Source organism: Thalassophryne amazonica, chromosome 13 (assembly GCF_902500255.1).
Source record: "Thalassophryne amazonica chromosome 13, fThaAma1.1, whole genome shotgun sequence".
Lineage (NCBI taxonomy): Eukaryota > Metazoa > Chordata > Actinopteri > Batrachoidiformes > Batrachoididae > Thalassophryne > Thalassophryne amazonica.
This window is the reverse complement of record NC_047115.1, coordinates 84,048,859-84,073,113: the sequence shown is the minus strand read 5'-3', so window position 1 is coordinate 84,073,113 and position 24,255 is coordinate 84,048,859. Positions and strand designations below refer to the sequence as shown.

General features: G+C 40.0%; 1 protein-coding gene across 1 annotated transcript in view; it reads left to right on the top strand.

Annotated features, from left to right (window-relative positions):
* Positions 1-2,459: 2,459 nt before the first annotated feature.
* Positions 2,460-24,255, top strand: part of tmem254 (transmembrane protein 254) — a 29,552-nt gene continuing 7,756 nt past the window's right edge. Inside the window, exons 1-2 of the mRNA XM_034185504.1 lie at positions 2,460-2,601; positions 20,838-20,941. Coding sequence (XP_034041395.1) covers positions 2,515-2,601; positions 20,838-20,941 — 191 coding nt within the window. The 5' untranslated portion in view covers positions 2,460-2,514. The remainder of the gene's footprint in view (positions 2,602-20,837; positions 20,942-24,255) is intronic.

Genomic DNA, 24,255 nt, shown 5'->3' with positions numbered 1-24,255 from the left:
TGGGGCAACTGTTTGTTGTGATTTGGCGCTATATAAAAAAAATTGATTGATTGATTGATGGACTGAGTAAACTGATTAGAACAGATTTAATTAATAATTTGTCCATTGGCAAAAATGATCTAATATGTTGGTTTTCGATGGATTTCGGGCTCTGTGGGAATGAGTGGACAAACAGAGATTGCTGGTGTACAGTGCTTCAGGACACAAACAGAAGATACACAGATCATTCATGGATGTTATATTGTTTTGCTGTGACCACAACAGGAAAAACTGGATGTACAATTATTTTCAGTGAAAGGCTGACAAGAAAATTTCACCTCCTGTGGTAAATGGATGTTGTTTTATCTTTAATGAATAGAAAGAAAAAAAAAAACAGATGGCAAAAAACTGATTATTTCAGTGTTTAAAAGGTTCATGTTTTTATACAGGAATGAACTTTTGAAGTTGCCACCAGAACCAGGGTGTAATGTTTTAATATAGCTGTGCAAAACATTTAAATTAAGGAAATTATTGTCCATGTCATTATCACAGAAAAATTAGTGCACCTCACGTCACCTCCTGCAGTTTGCCGCTGCAGACGGAATTGTGCTGTGATGGTTTTTCTGCCGGCGACATAAGAAAGCAGCTTAACATGACATCCAAGCTATGAACAAATACAGAACTTTCAACCACTGGGAAAGTAATCTGTCTGATTTCTGCTCAAAGGTTTTGAGAATGCACATAACTTTCTGACAGACTCACAAGACATGAGCTGACAAGGAACACATTTAATGAATGAGAAAAGGAATTGCACCAGACAAAAATGGACACAAACGGATAAGTTATTTGTGACTTATTTTTTTAATTTTGGTGAAATCGGACATTGTATTGAAATGGGCATTCCGATGAACATAATATTGACTATGCTCATGCATTGGTCCACCCCATCTTCATGCAAAATTTCACTCAGAACGCAATGGGCACTCTGATATAACAACCTCATTATATCAAAAATATTCTGAGGTCTGGTAGGCCCCCAGATATACTCATTAGGCTTGAAGTATATTTAAGCCTTTTTCACAGAACACTTATATAAACCCTAAAATTATCCTGACTTTAAGTAGCCAGGTCACTAGTCCTCAGTCTGTAACATCTGCTGTGTTCGCAGCACAAGTCTCTGTCTAAAGGATACAGAGTGACTGGATGTGTTGGTGATGTTTCTGTCACAAAACTACATGAGATAGACCAATGAAAATATCGAACTGGAGAGAGCAGTCCACAACTTCTTACAAATTATGTTTCTGGTAAGGATCAGGTAGAACCAGGGGTTTCTGAATGTGCATTACCTAATAGCATTAATCAGCATTTCAATGGCAAAGCTGTTTGCAGGCCAGGCCTGACCAATGAGATTCTACAAACTACAACAACAGAATATTTCAGTATCTTTCACGTGAGTTTCTGTGTAGGCTCTCACATGGGTTCCATCTCTGTAATTGAGGGCAACAAAGTAGTAGATCCGCTGGGAAAAGCAGCTCTGAAATCAGAAATACAGATCAGCACTCCACTTTGTAACTCTGAAGTCAAAACAATCTCCAAGACAGAAATGAAAAAGCATGGAAAAAGTTATGGGACAAGGAATCTAAGGGTCGGTTTTTACATAAAATTCAAGGACAAGTTGTATCAAGGAGACAGGGGAGATGGAGTCACTGGGAAGATAAGCTAATCACAAGAGGTCACACAGGTTTAAATCATACTCTCATCATCATTGGAAAACATGAAACCGGTCAGTGTTTGAGATGCAGCTGAAGGGAAACTGTTGAGCATGTCTTATTGGAGTGCCAAGCATATTACAGCCAGCGAAGATGAGGTCAGACAGATCAGTTTAACACTTCAGGGATTACTTTAGCTACACTTGCATCACCTGCTTGGAGGCATGTAATTGCATATTTAAAGGGAACAGAGTTATTTAATAGGATATAGCACACTGCAATTCCCCTCACCCCCCCTCCATTTTATCTTTCCATTTTCTTCTTAATATAACACCGTGTCAGTTTGCGAACCACCAATAAACTCGACAGAAGAACATTAATGTTCAAACCCTAACAGTTGATGGCGGTAATGCACCGTGTCTGTTTGCAAACCGCCAATAAAGTCGACGGACGAAGAAGAAGAAGAAGAAGAAGAAGAAGAAGAAGAAGAAGAAGAAGAAGAAGAAGAAGACAGGCTTTCTGAAGTGAACGGGGTTTTTATAATATAGTGTAGGCGTTGTGTTCATCTGGATAGGTAGTTCCAACTTTGGTGCTTCGTTTATTATTATCGTTGTTATTTTTGTTTTATTGCTATTATTTTTTATGTGCACTTAACACACACAATGTAACCTGAAATATCTATACATTCATTGACACATCCGGTACAGTAGGTGGCGGTATGGACCTAAGGTGATGCTTGCCACCCGCCAATCAAAGGAGGGAAGAAGAAGAAGACTAAGAAGCAGCAGCGGCGGCGGCAGTGTTGTTTGAGTGAGCGGTGTCAGAAATGGCTAAAAGTGACGGAGCTAATTATTTTAAAAGAAGCAGCCTGTTTTGGATCGTCGTCGTTACATTGTCTGTGGGATATTTTACAGTAAGTCAATTAAACGAGGTCCGATAAAGGAATAAAGTAGAATAACGCGGTTGACGTTATTTCTTTAAAGTTGTATTAATTGTCCTCCGTTGTTTTTTTTGTAAACATTTTGTTTGAAACTAATCATAAAGTGTAACACTTGACAATTTGTGGAAAAGTACTTTGTACTTTGACCGTGACTTTTGTCCCCTATGTAAGGTCATTTTTCTTTTTACTTCGTCCAACGAAGTTTGAGGAGGTATGTTTTCACCCGTTTGTTTGTTTGTGAACAGTCTGGAGCCCACAATTTTTCATGTGTTATGAAATTTTTACAGAAGATTCATATCCTGAGGCAAGAACTAATTAATTTTCAAGGTCAAAAAACAAATTCCTTTCGTATTTGAGAGCATTATGTAGCTGGTATCCTTTTATCGACTGACAAAGTTTGATCTGGTGTCGCGATCCAATGGTCCCCACTAAAAATAAGCCATCTCACCAGTGTTGCCAGATAGGAAATATGCAACTATCGTACCAAAACCTCAAAATTATCGTATTTTGGGAGAAATTATCGTACACAAACAAAACGCATACAACGTAGCTATTTTAGCGTGTGTTTTTTTTAATTTCCAAAGAATTTTATGTCACATTTTTAAACAGTAATTCACAATATCCCTATAGTAATGGGGAAACTAGGGCACAAAAAGAACGCAAATGCACTACCAGACTAGAAAGATCTTTTTTTTTCTGTGAAGGGACACAAACATGTTAATTACCAGACTAGCTGCTAGGCTCAAAAGTTGTGTGTGTGTGTGTGTGTGTGTGTGTGTGTGTGTGTGTAGTGATGGTGACGGGGTGGGCTAAGCTACGTATGTGCGCATGTGCAGCCAAAACAGTATTTATTATGTATTTTATGTTTTTCTTTATTCGTTGACACCTGGCATATCTTTGTACTTTGTGTGTTTATCGTTAATCTTTAAAAAAAAAGCACTGTGTTTCACAACTTCTCAATCATAAAAAAGTTACAAATGTAAAGAAAGTGTGAAGTGAAAACGAGCTATTTTGTTGATCACAGAAAAAACGTTGACACCTCCATAAGGAACTTGAACTTTTTTTTGTTTTTCTTGTATATCTCTTTGCCCTTGTGTTCATTTGTTATTGCATTTGTTGAAATAAAGTTTTGTAAAAAAAAAAACAAACAAACAAAAAAAGGTCAGTTGTCTCGGGCCCAGGGAGGGAGGGGCAGGGCAGAGAATTGGGAACTCGTTACTTTGTGTGGAGAGGGGGTGGACTTTCAAATGACTTTGTTCTGGGCCGGCCTGATGATCTTGATGCCGCCTGAGTGCAACGCCTGCAAAATGATTCTTGGGTGTCAGCGAGAGATGCGTGTTTGGTCAACCAACTGAAATTATCGTACATTTTGGATTTTTTTTTTTCCCCATTATTGATCGTACATCGTACAGAGGGCAAAACTATTGTACAAATATGATAATTATCGTACATCTGGCAACACTGCATCTCACTCTTAGCCCAACAACTGGCCCTGAATTGGGCCAGATACTGGCCTCTCTCTCCTAGCCTGTGATTGGTTGGCGGCCCATGACGTCAGCCTCACGTTGATGTGGCGCGAGCGCGAGACAGTATACGAGGTCTGTCCAAAAAGTATCGTACCTTTTTATTTTTTTCAAAAACTATATGGATTTGATTCATATGTTTTTATGTCAGCCAAGCTTAAACCTTCGTGCGCGTGTGTGAGTTTTTCCACACCTGTCGGTTGCGTCATTCTCCTGTGGGCAGGCTTTGAGTGAGCACTGGTCCACCCCTCTCGTCGTTTCATTGCGAGGAAATGGCGGAATGATTTGGGCTTTTTTTCCATCAGAATTTTTTCAGAAACTGTTAGAGACAAGCAGCTGGAAACCATTCTAAAAATTTATCTGGCTTTCGGTGAAAATTTTACGGGCTTCACAGAGAATGAGTGTTACTACAGCTTTAAGGACGGCCCACAATGGCGCACGGCACGCCGCACTCCGAGCCGCCATCGAGAAGCAGAAACCACATCATTTCTAAACGGATCGCTGTGTGGAGCCGGGATCGTCATGTGCAATTTCTCTGGTCATCACAAGAGCTGGACATCAGCCATTTTCCGGCAGATTTCACTTTTAACAAGAGATTTTGTCATGGAAAGCCGCGCGGAGGCTTCGCGTGTCACGACCGATTCGCCGATGAAGCGAGACAATGGAACACCTCCGTTTCGGAGTGTTAAAAGACAAGTTGGGACTTGCCCAGCTCTCCACAATTTCTCTTATACTCACTCGACTGGTAAGCACTGAAAACCAAGATAGGCTAGGCTAGCACCAGGGTCAACCGAGTTGATGGAGAGTGAGCAAATATGCCGGTAGTTTGTGCTGCTTATGGTTGCAATAACCGGTGCAGTATAGAAACCGGATTGTGTGGGATTGCCTTTCACATGTAAGATTGCACAATAATTTTGGTTATTTTATCATTTGCAGACATGAACAAGCGAGGCCCTAATTAAATTATCATCTTGCATGGATGTGGTGCACGTATTATTTGAGTGGTGCACGTAATTTTATACTGCAGTAGCACTGGTGCAAGTAACTTTATCCAAGCTTTATCAACTATAAGCACCAGTAGAATGAACCAATAAAGGAATAAATAAGAAAAAAAAAACAATTTCCAGTGTGTTGTCTTAGTCTTCCCTGCATTTTGTGACTCTTACACACGGAGCGAGTTGCTGTGTTCTATTTGTCGTGGAAAGCTGACAAATGTTGCCAGCAGTGCCGTCCCTGGGTTCACAACATCCTCATGAGACATTCCCAATTCGGGGAGTTTCATTATTTGCTGCAGGAACTGCAGCAAATAACTGGAGCTGCAGGAGCTCCAGTTTGAGGACCTCCTGTCCCATTTGTGTGCGCACATGTAAACAAAGAAAAGAAAAAAAAAAAAAAAAAACTGGCTGCCGCTGTGGTTCCCCGCTCTCTCCCCCCTCACACTCTGTCATTATTGTGTTATAAACCAGTCACCATTTGTTTTATTATACATCTGTATAGTTAATAAAATTATCTTCACGGACGATTAGTTCGCCCGCACACGTAAAAAAAAAACTGGCTGCCACTGCGGTTCCTCGCTCTCCCTCCCCTCAAACTCTGTCATAATTAGGGATGGGTATTGATAAGATTTTATCTATCGATGCCATTATCGATTCTGCTTATCGATCCGATTCCCTTATCGATACCTCATGAATTTTGTACTAAAAATATGCTTTACAGGTTTTCTATGTATTTCATTGAGTCTTAAAGTAAATAAATATGAAATTAGTCACTGTATCCTTGATCTCTGGACATAAATAAAAATAAACAAAACGGTATTTCATTTTGAAGTTATTAATTCAGACTGGATTCTATCATTCTAACTTAACTCGTCAGAGCCGCGCAACGTTTGGAGCTGTGTGAACAGAACGGAGGACGATTCTCGTTTCTTTCTCACAACGAGACAGGAGTCCTAGTTAGTAATTTTAATCCGCACAAAAGTGAATTATGACTCATATTCAGGGATGAAAGTGGTGAAAAACAAAAAAAGCTGAAACCCAAAATTACCCCCCAACACCACCTGCACGAAAATGTTTCAATTCTAGAATCTCTGAAATACAATCTGGGACTATTCCAGATGATAAACGAGTGAGTGCAGCATCCATTTAGTGAGGAAAAAAAAAAGTTATTAAAATTCATTCCAGTAGTATTCTGCTCTTACTAGGATGCAGCAGTTTTCTAGTTTGGCAGATAGTTCTGGAGGAAATCACTGAAGAAATTAACACACTGAAAATATGGTTTGACCAAACAAACTGTCATCAAACTTAAATAAGACAGGGATGAAATGGAGGTGTAAGAGTCGCTAGGTGTTCACAGGAAACAATCATTTATTTCTGTATGTATGTATTTATTTATGTTCATTGTTAGTTGCTATTATATATTTTCTGTTGTTTCTATTCGGGTTCTTTTTGTCTCTTTCTCTAAAATTGTATATAATAATCATTAGATTATTAATATATAAACAAAAATAAATTTAAGAAATATTACAATTTGAAAACAAATGCACCTGAACGTGATGATGGCTACAACTGCTAAATGCTAACTTTTAACATTGAAAATGCCATAGACATGTTTCTGTGTAGGCTCTCAGTTGTCCAGGTGGTTTCCATAGTAGAGAAGCTTGAATCTTCGACTGGACTGGGTTGCTTGACGCGAGGACGTTTCGCTTCAAATCGCAGAAGCTTCCTCAGCTAAAATTCTTGCTCTGGAAGTCTGACTTCTGTCTGACTCTTGTAGAGAAGAATAAAACAGAAGCCAACAAAAGCTGGAGTTTTAAACCTAACCAGACCCCTCCTACTGAGAGGCAGACTGCTATAGGCTAGTGACTAAACAATAGCTCTGATTAGCAACTATTGTGCTGTAGTTAGCACACCTAATGGCAGGATAGCTGTCCCTCTAATGATGGGATGGATGCCTTTTTGATGGCTCCCTTGATGACGTGAATGACTCATTACCATGAACAAAAGACTGAAACTCCTTTGGCCCGAGTACCCCATTGTAAACAGGCGATAAAGTGTGTCTCAGACCCCCTCCCCGGTTAAGGCTGGGTTTCAAACGTTTCACAAAGAATGTCTCCTTGACCCCTCTCTCAAACCATTTCTTCTCTCTGGCTAATATTTTAACTTCCTTGTCCTCAAACGTGTGGTTAGTGTCTTTGAGGTGGAGGTGAACTGCAGACTGAGGTCCACTGGCGCCCTCTCTGCGGTGCTGGTATAGCCTTTTGTGTAAAGGTTGCTTCGTTTCACCTATGTAGTGTTCGTTACAGTTTTCCTGACATCTGATAGAATACACTACATTGCTTTGTTTGTAACTAGGGATCATGTCCTTAGGGTGAACTAATTTCTGTCTCAAGGTGTTAACCGGTTTAAAGTAAACTGGGATTTTGTGCTGTCTGAAGATCCTCTGTAGTTTTTCCCCTACTCCTGCTAAATAAGGGAGAGACACTCTTCTTCTTGTCTCCGTCTCCTGTCTATCTGGTCTCTTTGTTCTCTGGGACTTCTGCACTTTGTCCAGGGACCATCGTGGGTACCCACATACTGTGAGGGCTTTCCGGACACGTTGTTGTTTTTTAGCCCTTCCCTCTGCAGTTGTGGGCACCTGTAGGGCTCTGTGTTGAAGCGTCCTGATCACCCCGAGATTGTGTTCAAGGGGGTGGTTTGAGCCGAAGAGCAGATATTGGTCAGTGTGAGTTGGTTTTCTGTAAACCCCTGTCTGGAGCTGCCTGTTCTCTCCAATCGTAACATTACAGTCCAGGAAGGCTAAATGGTTGTTTCTGGCATCCTCATGTGTGAACTTGATATTGGCGTCCACCGAGTTGATGTGTTCTGTAAAGTCCTCAACTTGCTGTTGCTTGATTTTGACCCATGTGTCATCAACATATCTGAACCAGTGACTGGGAGAGATGCCCGTGAAAGACGTCAAGGCTGTCTTCTCCACTCGCTCCATGTACAGACTGGCCACAATGGGGGATACCGGAGACCCCATCGCACAACCATGAATCTGCCTGTAGTAATTCCCCCTAAACAGGAAATACGTGGTGTTGAGACAGATCTCCAAGAGTTGGCAAATGTGGTCTGGTGTGAGTTTGGTCCTTTCAAGTAGAGACACATCCTCCAGCAGTCTCTGCCTCACAGCTGAGACGGCCTCAGCAGTGGAGATGCAGGTAAACAACGATGTCATATCAAATGACACCATAGTTTCATCTGCCTCCAGCTGTAGGTCCTTGATCTTGTTCACAAAATCTTGTGTGTTCTCCACATGGTGGTCTGAGTTACCCACTAGAGGAGCCAAAATCCACTTGAGGTACTTGGCCAAATTGTATGTGATGGAATCTGTCCTACATACAATAGGCCTGAGTGGCACGTCCTGTTTGTGGATTTTGGGCAGTCCATAGTATGTCTGCCTGTCGATGAGTCCCTCTTTCTCCAGGTTTTGGAGGTAGCTGATTTTCTTCTTATAGCTGCTCGTGGGGCCTCTCTTCAGACGTTTGTATGTGTTGGAGTCACTGAGCAAGTTGTTGATCTTGGCCTCGTAGTCCGATGTGTTCAGGACCACCGTGCATCTGCCTTTATCCGCTGGCAGGATAAGGATGCTTTGGTCCTTTTGCAGTGCTGACAAAGCTTTCCGTTCTTCTCCTGTGATGTTGGACGGTGGAGGCTTAGCACTGTTCAGCACTGCTGTGACTCTTAGTCGGAGGTCCCCAGCTTCTGACTGACAAACTGTTATGTTTAATGGCTGACTCTACTGCAGTGATGTAATCTACTGTCGGAATATGTTTAGGGGTCACTGAGAAATTTAGTCCTTTAGCGAGCACATCCTTTTCTGACTGTGTAAGAACCCTGTTGGAGAGATTCTTTATCCAATTTTCCCTGTTGTCACTAATTTGTGTATCTTTAAAAATACTCCCACTGAACTGTAAGAAACCGCCTAAAGGAAATGGGATTTACATACAGAAAAGCTAAACGAAAGCCATCATTAACACCTAAACAGAAAAAAACAAGGTTACAATGGGCTAAGGAAAAGCAATTGTGGATGACTGGATGAAAGTCATATTCAGTGATGAATCTCGAATCTGCATTGTGCAAGGTGATGATGCTGGAACTTTTGTTTGATGCCGTTCCAATGAGATTTATAAAGATGACTGCCTGAAGAGAACATGTAAATGTCCACAGTCATTGATGATATGGTGCTGCATGTCAGGTAAAGGCACTGGGGAGATGGCTGTCATTACATCATCAATAAATGCACAAGTTTACGTTGTTATTTTGGTCACTTTTCTTATCCCATCAATTGAAAGGATGTTTGGGGATGATGAAATATTTTTCAAGATGATAATGCATCTTGCCATAGAGCAAAAACTGTGAAAACATTCCTTGCAAAAAGACACATAGGGTCAATGTCATGGCCTGCAAATAGTCCGGATCTTAATCCAATTGAAAATCTTTGGTGGAAGTTGAAGAAAATGGTCCATGACAAGGCTCCAACCTGCAAAGCTGATCTGGCAACAGCAATCAGAGAAAGTTGGAGCCAGATTGATGATGAGTACTGTTTGTCACTCATTAAGTCCATGCCTCAGAGACTGCAAGCTGTTATAAAAGCCAGAGGTGGTGCAACAAAATACTAGTGACGTGTTGGAGCGTTCTTTTGTTTTTCATGATTCCATAATTTTTTCCTCAGAATTGAGTGATTCCATATTTTTTTCCCTCTGCTTGGTCAAAAAAGTAACCGTTACTGACTGCCACAATTTTTTCTCCTTTTTTTTTTTTTAAATAGGGTTTCTTAAAGCCAGAAAGTTGCCATTTGAAATTACTTTAGTTTTGTGTCATGTCTGTGATCTGCTTTTTTCTACAAAATTAAACAACTGAATGAACATCCTCCGAGGCTGGTGATTCCATACTTTTTGCCACAGGTTGTAGGCATCTTACATAAGCCCTGGTCCCACCAAATAATAATACAATAACATGCTTTTGGAGGGCGGCATGCATTTTCAGAGGCCCGACGTTCACGCCCAGTTGCCCAAAATGACAGATATTCGCCCTCATCTAACTCGGGCGAATATCTGTCATTTTGTGCGACTGGGACAAAACGCACTTCTCGCCTTTTCATCTTTTCCTCTGCGGACAGTTCTTGGGCTGCGCGCGCTATGGCGTCATTTGTTTACGCACAGCGGGCAGGTATAGCCAGATGGCGTTGTCTTAAATCTATGATACCGGCCCAGCAACGCCCCGGTAAAGTGATAATAATGAACAATAATGAATAATGAGCCTTGCAGCATGTTTTGGTACAAGAGGAGGTATTCAACAGTCGTCGGAGAACAGTGGCTCTGAGAGGCTTGGAGGTAGAATGTTCAGCTAATGCACAGAAAATTTATTGGCTGAGGAATTTGGACTTAATTCATTTTACAATCACTACTCTCCTACATTTCAGGTTTATAAAAACCAAGCTGAGAGCCTGACACTCATCTATTTATCAAACAATGCGGAAGATTATAATGTTCCATGTACTATTACTGAATTGAAAACTTCTCTCAGTTAAATGCCATGATACGGCAGTTGGTCCAGATGAAATCCATTATCAATTTTTGAAACATCTGCCAGAAGCATCTCTCTTCTTTTTATTAGATGTTTTAAATAAAATCTAGAGAACTGGTGATTTTCCAGATGCGTGGCGTGAAGCCACCATTATTCCTATTGTGGTTTAAAAAGAGTTGTACCAATGATTTAATCTTTTTGACCAAATTTGGACAAATGAGGTATAAATATGGACATTATTGTGAGATCTATACAGATGGGTCGAAAGACCAGAATAAAGTAGGTGCAGCTTGTGCAAGTGGCCCTCTTCAGCGGTGAATTAGATTACCAGACAGTTCTATTTATACAGCTGAGTTGTTTGCCTTGAAAATGACTTTGGGTGTTATAGAGAACACTGCCCACAGACATTTTGTTATTTATACAGACTCTCTGTCTAGTTTGACAGCTTTGCAGGGCAAAACGTATAAACATCCATGTATTGTTCAGCTTTTGGAAACTTTGTATAACATCAGTACTTTAGGTAAGCAAGTAATATTTGCCTGGATCCCTAGTCATACAGGCATTAAGGGGAATGAAAAAGTTGCAAGTTGGCAAAAGAAGCTCTTGATATGGATGTTATAGAAATAAACTTACCCGACACGGATCTAAAGCCAAAGATTAACAATTATTTTAGAAACATATGGCAAATGTTATGGGATCTCTATTGCAATAATAAACTTCATCAACATCAACCGCTTGTTGAATCGCTTAATCTTCTACCGCGAGCTAAGCGACGGGAAGACATTGTGTTGACCCGCGCTGTTATAGGTCATTCACACTTGACACATGCATATTTACTTGCAGCGGGCGCCCCACCTTATTGTTTACCGTGTAACTGCGTACTTACAGTGAAACATATCCTGCTTGAATCTGTTGATTTTTGCTCACATTTGGGTGAATTTTTATGACGTTCCTGATCTTAAGACATTGTTTAGAGATGTTTCACATTCCCACTTTATAAGTTTTCTTAAAGAGATTAATCTTTTTATTAGATTTTAAGTTAGTGCCTGTTCGAGTCCCATTCACAACAGTTATACCTTTGGGCAAGGTATTCTGTTCCAATTGCCTAGTTTTTCGGAGGAGACTTTCAGCCGTCAGGCCCGTGTAAGGGAAGGACACACCTTTTGTACGCTTAACAAACCTGCTTCGTTTGTCGTAAAGAGTTGGGATTCATCCCGGTGAAGTAGTCACATTCATAACCTATTGATAGCATGCTGTTTAACCTGTAATGCATGACATTGCAGCAAATTTTGTGTTTATTGTACGAGGTAAATATTAGGAAACTGTTTGACACTTATGTGACACTTATGTGTTGGTAGTGTCATTAATTTCTTATCAATCAATCAGTCGAGGCACAGAAATTGCCTCGATCATTTTTTGTAATTAAATGTGTGTGTGTTCGCACTGGTGCAATGACTGCCACTCAAGACAAGCATTTACGGGTGATTCTTTAACTATGGGCACTATTGGCCTTGTAAATGTAATTTCCACCACACCATTGCCTTACAATATAAAGCGCCTTGGGGCAACTGTTTGTTGTGATTTGGCGCTATATACATGTGCCCTGATGTCACCGTTTATCTCCATAGAAACTACCCAAACAATCTTTAATACAAACTGTTAAGGGACATTACAGTGTTGTGGTGGAAATTACGGCAATAGTGTGGGACAACTACATTTTGTTTAAAAAATTCACAACCGTTGTATGACATTGAATACCCCAATTATGTTTTGATTATTTTACTGATATTTTATTCAGAGGTATTTTAAAACATTAGAAAAAAACATTTTTTTACCATTCATTTTTATCATTGAAGATCAAAAGTCTGGGTGTGGGACAAGCACAAAACGGCAATATTTGCATATAATGATGCTGAAAAAAGGTGAAAAAGTCATCATAGAGTACTAGAACAAATTTCTTAACACACTTTCATTGTAAAGATAACTATAAAAGTGTGACATTTTCCCTTTTTTCTGTTTTTCATACAATATGATCAAAGGACATAATAAGTGCCCGTAGTCTAAGAATCACCCTTATGCAAAATGGCAGTTCGCAAAAGAGTATTTTGCAGTCAATAACGGACAAACACAGTTACGCTGGATCACGGTGTCAAAATGGCCGTAAGCTGCAGAAGAAATAAAACTGGCGAGAAGAGGTGCAGAGGCGACTGTCTCGGAACCCATGGTTCGGTTCTGGGGGCGGGGTGATCCACACAGTTGCGGCAGCAGGTATATATATATAATTAAAGCAGCCACCTCATTGTGGTGTCTTTTTTTCTTTTTCTTTTTTGTGGTCACAAAGAGCTGGGTGAACACAGAACTGCTGCATTTAATGACTCTGGAACACAGGTGAACAGCAGCCTGACGCACGGATGTGCACACCCGCCGGTGTCGTGCCAAAGTAATTATCCTTTTGTATCCCCTGGCGCGGGAGCGTGCACTCACTCAGTGCAGCGTTTTTTTGGGGGTTTTTTTGGACTGCATTTAAAAAATGTGACATCTTGAACGGATGCTGTGAATTGAAAACACACATTTGAAAGGGACCAAGTGTGGGAGGGCTGGAGGTTTAGACCAAACTCATGCCTAAACATGCCCCAGTGACACGAGCCATTCGAGGCTGGACGGGACTCAAATGACAGGTTGGTTGTGGCTCAGTAGAGGCTGATACCTGCACATGTGAGGTACAGAGAGGCACATAGAGGCACCTTAGTAGTGGATACGTGATAGCTTAAAATGTGGATCATTCTTCAAATAATGGCTGACACACACATGCGTGGCTCATTATTAATGGCTTATTATGTGGTGGGACCGAGGCTTTATGCTACTCTGGAACTACCTCTAAATCCAAATAGTCCAATTGTCAACCCCACTGAGGTCCTCAATCTGGGTCTCATTAACATAAGGTCACTGTAATCAAAATCACTGTTGATTATGACCTAATTATGGATCGTCACTTTGATATGATTGGGTTATGTGAAACCTGGCTTGAACCTACTGCTGTCCTCCCCTTAGATGAGCCCTGCCCACTGTTGTACACATTTAGTCATGTTCCTCATGATAAGAAGCAAGGCCAAAGTCAAAGTGTCTTTATTTGTCTCCCTAAGGAGAAATTTCCCTTACCAAAAAATAGTACTGATAAGTATATAAAAAGTAAACTCGAAGTATACTTCAAACATACTTGCATATACTACTTTTTGGTAAGGGTTGCCTTGGACAGAGTCTGCTACACAACAACACATCCAGTACATAGCACCCATACATTAAAAACAACACAGTAAGTCGAAGGATAAAATATAAATACACAACATTATTAACATCTTTGTGCAAATTCTGCAATACATACCCTTAAGCTATCTTCCCTGAACTATCTGCTGATTTATCAGCTTCACTAATAATGGAATAAATGAATATTTATATCGATTATATTTACAAAGAGGAACCCTGTACCTCCTTCCTGAGTTAAGTAAAGTATATTCAGAGTGCAGAACATAAGACTCATCTGTTAAAATATTGTCAGCACATCTGAGAACTGCCTGTTCAAACAACTCTTGGGGGAGTTACAGGTACCACCATACCCATGATTTTGCCAGCTATCTTAATCAGATTTAATATTTGAGTTTTTGATTTAACCGTTAAATTACAAAACCAGCTAGTAATACCATACTGTAACACGGACTCAATCGTTGCTCTGTAGAAAATCAGCATAATATTCCTACATACACCAAACAGAAAGAAAGAAGAAAGTGCAAACGCTGGTGGATTCGGGCACAAACACTTGACACTTGCATGTGCCAGCTTAAGTTATTATCGATATAAACCCCCAGATATTTATATGAATCCACCCGTTTAATGTTACGTCCATGTATGGTGACCACACTACGGTCTCCAACAGCCCGAGGATCCACCAACATCTCCACTGTTTTATTAACATTAATCTGCAATTGATGGACATCACACCAGTACACAAACCTGTCCACTCCAGATTTGTGACAACTTGAATTAGTACTAGTGTTCAGCAGACTATTACCGTGTCATCTGAAAATTTAACAACATACTGGTTTGGCTTATAGCTGATGCAGTCACTGGTATACAGTGTAAATAAAAAAGGTGAACTAACACAGCCCTGAGGGGCACCAGTGCTACTTAATGCAATATCAGAGCAGACAGAATTGACCTTCACCTGCTGTGACCTGTTTGTCAAAAAAGAATAATACCACTTAATTAAAAAAAGGGTTCACATTCAACTGAATCATTTTTTGAAGAAGGATATGTGACCGGATACAGTTAAAAGTAGAACTAAAATCAATAAAAACTAATTTGGCATATGCAGAGGAACTCTCAAGATGCTTTAAAACCAAGTTCATTATTGTTAAAATGGCATCACTTGTACTCCGCTTCCTTTTGTACGCAAACTGATACTGATCCAAGTGTGGCTCCACCTCTACAGTAAGCTCCTGAATTAACAGTTTCTCCAATGCTTTCATTACATTAGAGGTTAGGGCCACTGGCCGAAAATCATTATTCACTTGGGGGCATGATTTCTTGGAAACTGGAATAATAACTGATCTCTTCCAAAGCTCAGGTACTGAATAAGTATCAATAGAGAGCTGGAAGAGTTGATGCCAAGCTGGAGTGAGCTCCTCTGCAAATGTTTTTAAAAGAAAAGCAGACATATTGTCTGGCCCTATAGCTTTATTAGTATACATTGATTTAAAAACTTGAGTAACTGATTGTTAGTCAATTAAAATTCTGTCCTCATGCAAATTACACCTAATCTCTTTTAAAATTTCCCTGCACTCTTCCTGATTATCACTCTCAAAACGCAAATAAAAATCATTTAGCTCATTGGCATTTGCAAATTCATTATTGTCAATTACAGGTTTCCTTTTTGTGTCCATGTTTGTCATGCCCCGAATAGAATCCCACAGTCTCTTATTATTCGCTCTGGAAGGTCCCGTTCTGTGCGCTCCTTATGCTGCCGTCGAGCATCTCTCATCTTCTGGTTCAGGTCTTTTTGTGCGACCCTAACCCCTGCAAAGTCCCTTGATTTAAAAGCTGCTTTCTTCCTATTAATACATTCCCATATTTCCCGTGTGACATACGATTTATTATTTGGGTATTTCTTAATAATCTTTTGGGGAATGATTGAGTCCACACAGAAAGAGATATAACCAGTAATTGCCTCTGTGGCATTATTGATATCCGCGTTTTGGAAAAAAATGTCCCAATCTGTACACAAGAAGGCGGGGGGTGTTGAGCTACTTGATAAATCTAGGTTTAGTTTATTAGCTGTTGGGTCATAAATATAGTTTGTTTGAACATCTGATTCTCTGCTCTGCCCGCAATACGACGTATAGCCAAGGTCACAAGAATAAAAATCAGCCATATTACTTTGTCACCGTATTTGGCCCATACTCTGAATTCTTAGATGAATTTGGTGAGTTTATCTCTAACTAGTCAACCTGTGCAGATAACTTTCTGATTGTTGATGACGTCAGCATTCATATAAATAAGCCTTCTGATCCCCTCTGCAAATCATTTATGGAAATTATGGATCTATTAGGATTCCAGCAATGCATTCACGGTTCGACACACATTAGTGGAAGTACCCTGGATTTGGGTATGGACATCATGCCTTTTGCGTCAGGGTCATTCCATGTCAATTCAACGAGGGCCTCACACACTTATTCAGAACAACAAATCTGAAGTATGAGGCCTGTAGGCCAAGTAGTTTCTGAGATACAGTCAATTTAGTGTGCACGGGGTCTTCCGTTTTTCATGCAAAAATTATGCCCGTCATTTCTGGAGCCATGTTCAATTTAGAATATCTCAGCAAATAATGAACTTAGAGGCCTGAAATTTTCTGTGGCAGTTGTCATGGACACCCAGACTTTGACTATAGTCAAACAGACATTGACACTAAACTCTGAAGTTTATGTATGCTCAAACTATGGAAATATTACATTGACTATTGCAAGCATCCATGTTTGAGACACTGAAGTATACCGTTACACTAAAAGAAGCCTTTGCATTTCTTGGCTCCTTAATGCCAGCTATACTGGCTATGAAATATGTAAATTTGGCATATCTGTGGTAAACAGTTATTGTGGGAGAAACCTCTGAAATCTGGAAAAAAAACACATTTTGTGGTCGAATTTTATTAAAAGAAAAGCTCATGTGGGCAGTAAATAAAACTCAGAAAAATGATGCCCACCTCTTCCACCATTCGGAAGATTCAGACGGCTTTCGGTGGCTTTTCAGTTGTGTGACTATCCAAGAAATTGTGGAAGAGCTGGGCATGTCACAGCATGTCCTGTGAGACTTCAACACGGTGGCGCTTTTGCTCCGTCAGCTTCGTGCCGAAGCCATCGGCATGAATTTCGCTGCAACTCTTCTGTGACAGTGGAATGTGCCAAAAAAGTGCTGATGTCCACCTCTTCCGCAATTTTTCGGATAGTCACATGACGGTCCTGCATCACCACAGCGTTCACTTTGGAAATGATCTGGTCATTTCAGGATGTTGATGGCCGACCGGAGCGCGGGTCGCTCTCCACCGTTGTACGGCCGTCTTTAAACCGGTTGTACTGCTCCTTAATCTGTGTATTGCCCATAGGATCGTCACCGAAAACCGTCTGAATAATCTGAATGGTTTCCACCTGGTTGTCACCCAGTTTCTGGCAAAATTTGATGCAGTCGCGCTGCTCCAGTCGTTCCGTCTTTTTCCTTGGAATGAAAAAACGCAGAGCGCACGACACACACCTCACACAAAGGCTGCTTACCAGGAAATGACGCAGTCGACAGGCGTGAAAAAATTCACGCATGCACACGAAGGTTCAAGGTTGGCTCATGCAAGCACGCGTGATTCAAATTCATCAGGTTTTTGAAAAAAATAAAAAGTCAGATACTTTTCTAACAGACCTTGTATGCATGTGTGTGTATATATTTTCCAACATTGGTGAAACTTCTCATTTTCTGCCTGAAAGCTTATTAGGAGACGAGTTTGCTCAGGGCTCCCTGTTTGTTTACAAAATACACACGTGTTACAGACCTTGAAATCCAACAGCAGGGATTGATATTATCCAAAGATTTATGAACACACAGATTAACGTGCTTATCCTTTATCATGATTTTCTACATTGTGAGATATAAAAGTGTCTTATCGTAGCGTTCTTCTGTATATGCATTATAACGCCTCAGTGCACGAGCGACGTCACGATATTCTTCAGAATGACAATATATGCAACATGCATCCAGCAGCATACACGTTGCTGTCATAGACAACTGCCTGTAAAGTTTTTTGGCATGTTATAACTATATATATTTCTAAACAGCTTAATTTGTAATGAAAGCCGCTTCATTTGTGCGGCTCTTTCGGCGCCATATTTGTTTTTTTGGAGACAGCGGTAAGCTCCTCCTACCCCTCCAACTTTCAGCGTGTCATGGGACAAGTTGGGACATGCCTATCTCGGCTTTCAATGCTTACCAGTCCATTAAGTATCAGAGAAATTGCGGAGAGCTGGGCATGTCCCAACTTGTCCTCTGACGCTGAAAGTTGGAGAGGTAGGAGGAGCTTACCGCTGTCTCCGAAAAAACAAATATGGCACCGAAAGAGCCGCACAAATGAAGCGGCTTTCATTACAAATTAAGCTGTTTAGAAATATAGGAGGCGTTCTTTGTCTCGGTCGATCAGCGAATCCGTCGTGACGCACAAAGCCTCTGCTCGGCTTTCCATGACAAAATCTCTTGTTAAAAGTGAAATCTGCCGGAAAATGGCTGATGTCCAGCTCTTGTGATAACCAGAGAGAGTGCACACGACGGTCTCGTATCCACAGAGCCATCCGTTTAGAAATGATCCGGTGGCTTCTGCCTCCCGATGGCGGCATGGAGCGCCATTTTAGGCAGTCCTTAAAGCTGTAGTAACAGTCCTTATTCTCTGTGAAGCCTGTAAAATTTTCACTGAAAGCCAGATAAATTTTTCAAATGGCTTCCAGCTCCATGTCTCTAACAGTTTATGAAAATATTCTGATGGGAAAAAAAAACCCAAATCATTCCGCCATTTCCTGACAATGGAAATCCGACGAGGGGGCAGGACCACTCCTTCCACAAGGCGTGCTCGCAGCGAATGACGCCACCGACAGGCATGGAAAAACTCACGCATGTGCACAAGGGTTCAAGCTTGTCTGACGTAAAAACATATGAATCAAATCCATATGTTTTTTTTTTTTAAAATAAAAAGGTACGATACTTTATGGACAGACCTCGTATTGCACCCCTTGGGCACATATTGCGGCATTGTGTGATTACTTTTCATTGCTATGCTGATGATGCTCAGTTATACATGCCGATAACCGCTAGTAATATCATCCACATAAAATCCTTAGAAGTTGCCTTGCATCAGTGAAAAGCTGGATGTCTAGCAATTTCTTACTTTTAAACTCTGATAAGACTGAAATGATGGTTCTTGATCCAGTGAGACATCAGCATCAATTTGCCCACCTAACACTTAGCCTAGGTTTGTGTCATACAGCACACTAACAGTGAGGAACCTTGGGGTAATTTTTGATCCTACGTTGTCCTTTGACCTCCACATTAGAGATATTGTGAGGCCTGCTTTCTTCCACCGCCAAAATATAGCGACGATTTGTCCCATCTTGTCTGTGGCTGATGCTGAGACCCTGATTCATGCATTTGTTTCTTCTAGGTTGGACTACTGCAATGTTCTGTTTTCTGGCTTACTGCAGTCCAGCATTAAGGGTCTCCAATTGGTTCTAAATGCTGCTGCAAGACTTTTGACAGGAAACAGAAAGTTTGACCACATTACACCCATTTTGGCATCTCTTCACTGGCTTCCTGTCTCAGTGAGAACAGATTTTATTGTTTTACTATTAACCTATAAAATTATTCACGGACTAGCACTTTCCTACTTAGCTGACCTAATTTTGCGTACCAGCCTCTGTGTTCTCAGGACACAGGGCTTGTTTGTGTCCTTAGGGTGAATAAAAAGTCTGCGGGTTCAGAGCTTTAATCGTGCCCCTGTTCTGTGGAATGATCTTCCTGCTTCAATAAAACAGTCAGATTCTGTAGAGACTTTCAAGTCTAGACCTAAGAAGCACTTATTTTCACTTTTGTATGGCTAGCATACTGGCATAGTGTGGTACTATGCTTCCTACCCTTTTAAATTCATTTTGTTAGTAAAGAGCGGGTCACAGCTTCAACTTTAGCTAAAGTCTGGGTCTTTTAGTGAAGCTTTGGGCTAGTGGCTGGCAATCACCTTAGTACCGTTTTTCTTGGTGCTTAATGCTGACAAATTATACGGTATCTTTCTGCCACCTGATTGTTTTTCTCTCTTTCTGAGGTGGGGCTCCATCCAGAAATGGGAGTGGGTGTCTTTTTCTGCAGTAGTCATGAAATAGATGCAATCTGTAGACCCAAGCCCCTCCCCAGCCAGCTTCCCGTCCTGGATACCCGCATGGACTCACAAAATTAACTGTATATTTATATTGTCAAGTGTGTCAGTAGCATGGCCCCAGAGGGTCACCCCTTTGAGTCTGATCTGCTTGAGGTTTCTTCTGTCAGAGGGAGTTTTTCCTTTCCACTGTTACCTGTGTGGTTGCTCTTGGGGTTGGTAAAATTAGAACTCACTTCTGTGAAGTGCCTTGTTGTGATTTGGCGGTGTATAAATTAAATGAGGGCCTTTTTAATCAAACCAATAAATGTTTTATATGTGATATATTTGTTCTCTGATTTACAATGCATGTATTAAAAAACTTAACCCCTTAACGCCCGAATTTATATAGCTGTATATAAAAAAATGTTTTGTGTGTGTTTTGCCTTTAAGTAGATGGTAAATAATGTTGAGATTATTCATTTCACTTTTGCACAAACACTAGATAGTAATATTGGGTATTCTGGTAATTACTTTATGTTATAATGTTATAATAATAATGATGGTATGTTGCAAATTTGCGACAACGGGCATACAGGTCAATTTGGTAAGTTGCATATTTGAGTCAGAGATTGTAGCATATATGTGACGATGGGCGTTAAGGGGTTAAAGAAACATTGTATTTGTGTCTTGCAGTGCCTTGTGTTTGCACCAGAGATGATCCCACTTGAGAATCTTGGTGCATTTGGCAGCTTCTGCAAACACTTCGTGGATCATCATGCGTACATGATGTACAAAGGGTAAGTAAGTGAACCTCTGATTGCACCGCTATCATTAACAACTCCTGTTGCTACTTATTTTTCCAACCACACGAGTCATACATACACTGGCAAAGATGGCATATTTGGAATTACAAAAAAAAACAACATTTCAGAGTAATGTCACAGTACGGGTGTGTGCTATGAGCCACAGAAAAAAAAACAATATTTTGATTATTTGAAAATTGTATGCTAGTGTTCATTAATTGTTGCTTACTAATGACATTAACAGACACAGTGTTTAAGGAAATTGACTTATTTATTGCCTTTAAAGCTTAAGCATTAAAGGAATCACAAATATTACTTACATCAGATATAGTTTGCTTAGTGTCTTGTGCAGTCAGCTTAGCTGATTTAGGCCTTTCTTTAGCAACAGTCTCAAAGCTTTTCATGTTCTTTTGTAGCAGTTAGAAATTTAAACAATATTTATTTAGACCTGAAATTAATTAAATACCTTGCCGGAAGTGCAATTATGTTAAGATTGATATTAATCGGTCTTTGATCTGAAAGTCACAAGCTCTGAATACGATTGATTAAACGTATACCTTCAACTAGACACAAGACAACTGGTGTAATATTTACAAATTTATTTGCATATTTACACGTACAAACACGTGACTGAGATTTTGAGAAGATGGATGCTGATTCATAATTTTATTACAGTCGATAAGTTGATGACGGGATGTGAAAAGTAAGGAAAAAGGAAAGAAAGACACTAAATATAGACCGAGGATGAAGATTTCGATGTTTGCTGTCAAAAAAATGTAAAAAATTCAAAAAATGTAAAAAAATAAAAAAATAAAAAAAAAATAGGAAAAGGCTGACGACTTGGCAAAGTAATTTGTGGAGAAAAATTTAAGTCAATAAAAAAAAAACCTTTGGGACTGAGTGGAAAAGGAAGAATTTTGCAATTCACAAATTCGCTCTTAATTTGAAAGACTCAGCTAGGAAGTTGTCTTCAAAGCTCAATGATATGGCTCATGCCTTAACGTCATTTGGGAAAACTGGTTCATCAAACAGAAAAACGAGGGAATCAAATAAAAAAAGCTGTTCCGTAACATAAGAGTTGCTTGTGGCTGATGTCCTCACAGGCTGGATTGCTGTCCAGACTGATGTCAGAGGCTAAAAGTGGCTCAAATGAACAAAAAAACAGTATACCTATTTTATTTTCTAGTTTTGCACACATTAACTGTTGAACACTGTGGACCACTACTTTTGAAGGTGGTCAGGGTACGGCCATGTCTAGCAGTTTGGGGACCTTGTTGGTCTGTGTCTTTGATCCTATTATTTCTTTTTATTTGAATTTGTAGGTTGCTTGAACCTTCTTAAAGGACATATCGCACATTACAACCCCAAAGTGAAGTTGGACATTGTGTAAAATGTAAATAAAAACAGAATGCAATGATTTGCAAATCCTCTTCAACCTATATTCAATTGAATACACCACAAAGACAAGATATTTAATGTTCAAACTGATAAACTGTTTTTGTGCAAATATTTGCTCATTTTGAAATGGCAGCTAGAACACTGCAGAGGAGAGCTCTCAAACAGCCCAGCTTCAGAAACCTCCCCTCCTCCCACGCAGCAGCAAACAGTCAAAGAGCAAAGAACAGCAGTTGAAAGGATTCGCAGTGGCTCTTCTCCAGTATCGGAAAATATCGTAGGTTGGATCGGTATTTTCTGATACGTGAATTATGTCAGTATCAGAACCCAATACCGATCTGGGATTGGATCATCCCATCTCTAACATAAACCTCTCCACCACGATAAGGTGATGGTTCCCGGAGAGGTAGTGGTTACCTACTAAATACAGTAGTGTTCAGAATAATAGTAGTGCTATGTGACTAAAAAGATTAATCCAGGTTTTGAGTATATTTCTTATTGTTACATGGGAAACAAGGTACCAGTAGATTCAGTAGAGTCTCACAAATCCGATTTCGCTGATTAACATCTGTGACATCTGTCTTAAAGGGGGCTTACGTCATTAAACCCCGCCTATGTGGATGGGTACTTCACAGACTTCATGTGAAGAGAGGCAGACAAATGATTCATTATTTAAACACATTAACTATTTTGTCATACTGTTTGTTCTAAGACACTCGAATGGATACACATTATTAATAGTCACTTAAACACTCCATTTGGTTAAAACAGAATATTTCACCATCACATATTGATAATACAGAAAGATCACATTTAAACACACATCAGTTGCAAGGATCACATGTCATGTAACTGAAGTGACTATATGCAAAGTCAACACAAACATTAGAATTTTATTTATGCATAAAATGCTGTTCTCTTACATTCCTATTTAAACAAAGGTCTCCTCTTTCTTCACTTAGACCTATATCCATCCTTGTTGGATTTTTGAGCTACAGAATGTAGGAAGAGGTGCTCAGATTGGTTTGGCAGAAGAAATAGTGTAGCAGATAACTGTAACAATTGTTCATTTCTGGAAAGAAGCACCAAAGTTGGCACAAATACTCCTTAGACATTACTCTTTTGAAAAAACTGAGTAGCCACTTGAATTTTCAGTAGGCGGCCAGGTAGAGGTCAATTGAAGAATTACACAGGGGTCAAAATTTAAAAAATGTTTCAATCATATTGAAAGCTATACCACATTATTTGTCTGATCACAACGATACCAAAAAGGTATAGTTTGGACTATCTATGACTAATGTTATGAGGTAAAAACAGCAAGAATGGTAACAAAGGTCAGCATTTGTTTGTACAGGGGTCAGATGTTAAAGTTGCTCTAAATATTGTAAAATGTGATGCAAATTATAGGTCGAGTTAATAGGGTTTTAAAAAGGAATAGTTTACACTATGTGGCATGCTTAGTTATCATGTTACAGGGTAACATATGTCACATGTCATAGAATCCAATGGACGTCGACATTGCTCTACCTTTACCTTGCAGACCAAGCATTCAACACAGTCAAAACTATTTCATTTATTAATCCTATTAGTTCAACCAATAATTTGCACCACTCTTTTACCAAAATTGGAGCAACTTTAACTTCTAACCCCTGTACAAACTGAAATTGACTTTTGTCACCATTCTTGTTTTTACCCCATAATCAAATCAAATCAAAATCAAATCAATTTAATTTATATAGCGCCAAATCACAACAAACAGTTGCCCCAAGGCGCTTCATATTGCAAGGCAAAGCCATACAATAATTACAGAAAAAACCCCAACTGTCAAACGACCCCCTGTGAGCAAGCACTTGGCGACAGTGGGAAGGAAAAACTCCCTTGTAACAGGAAGAAACCTCCAGCAGAACCAGGCT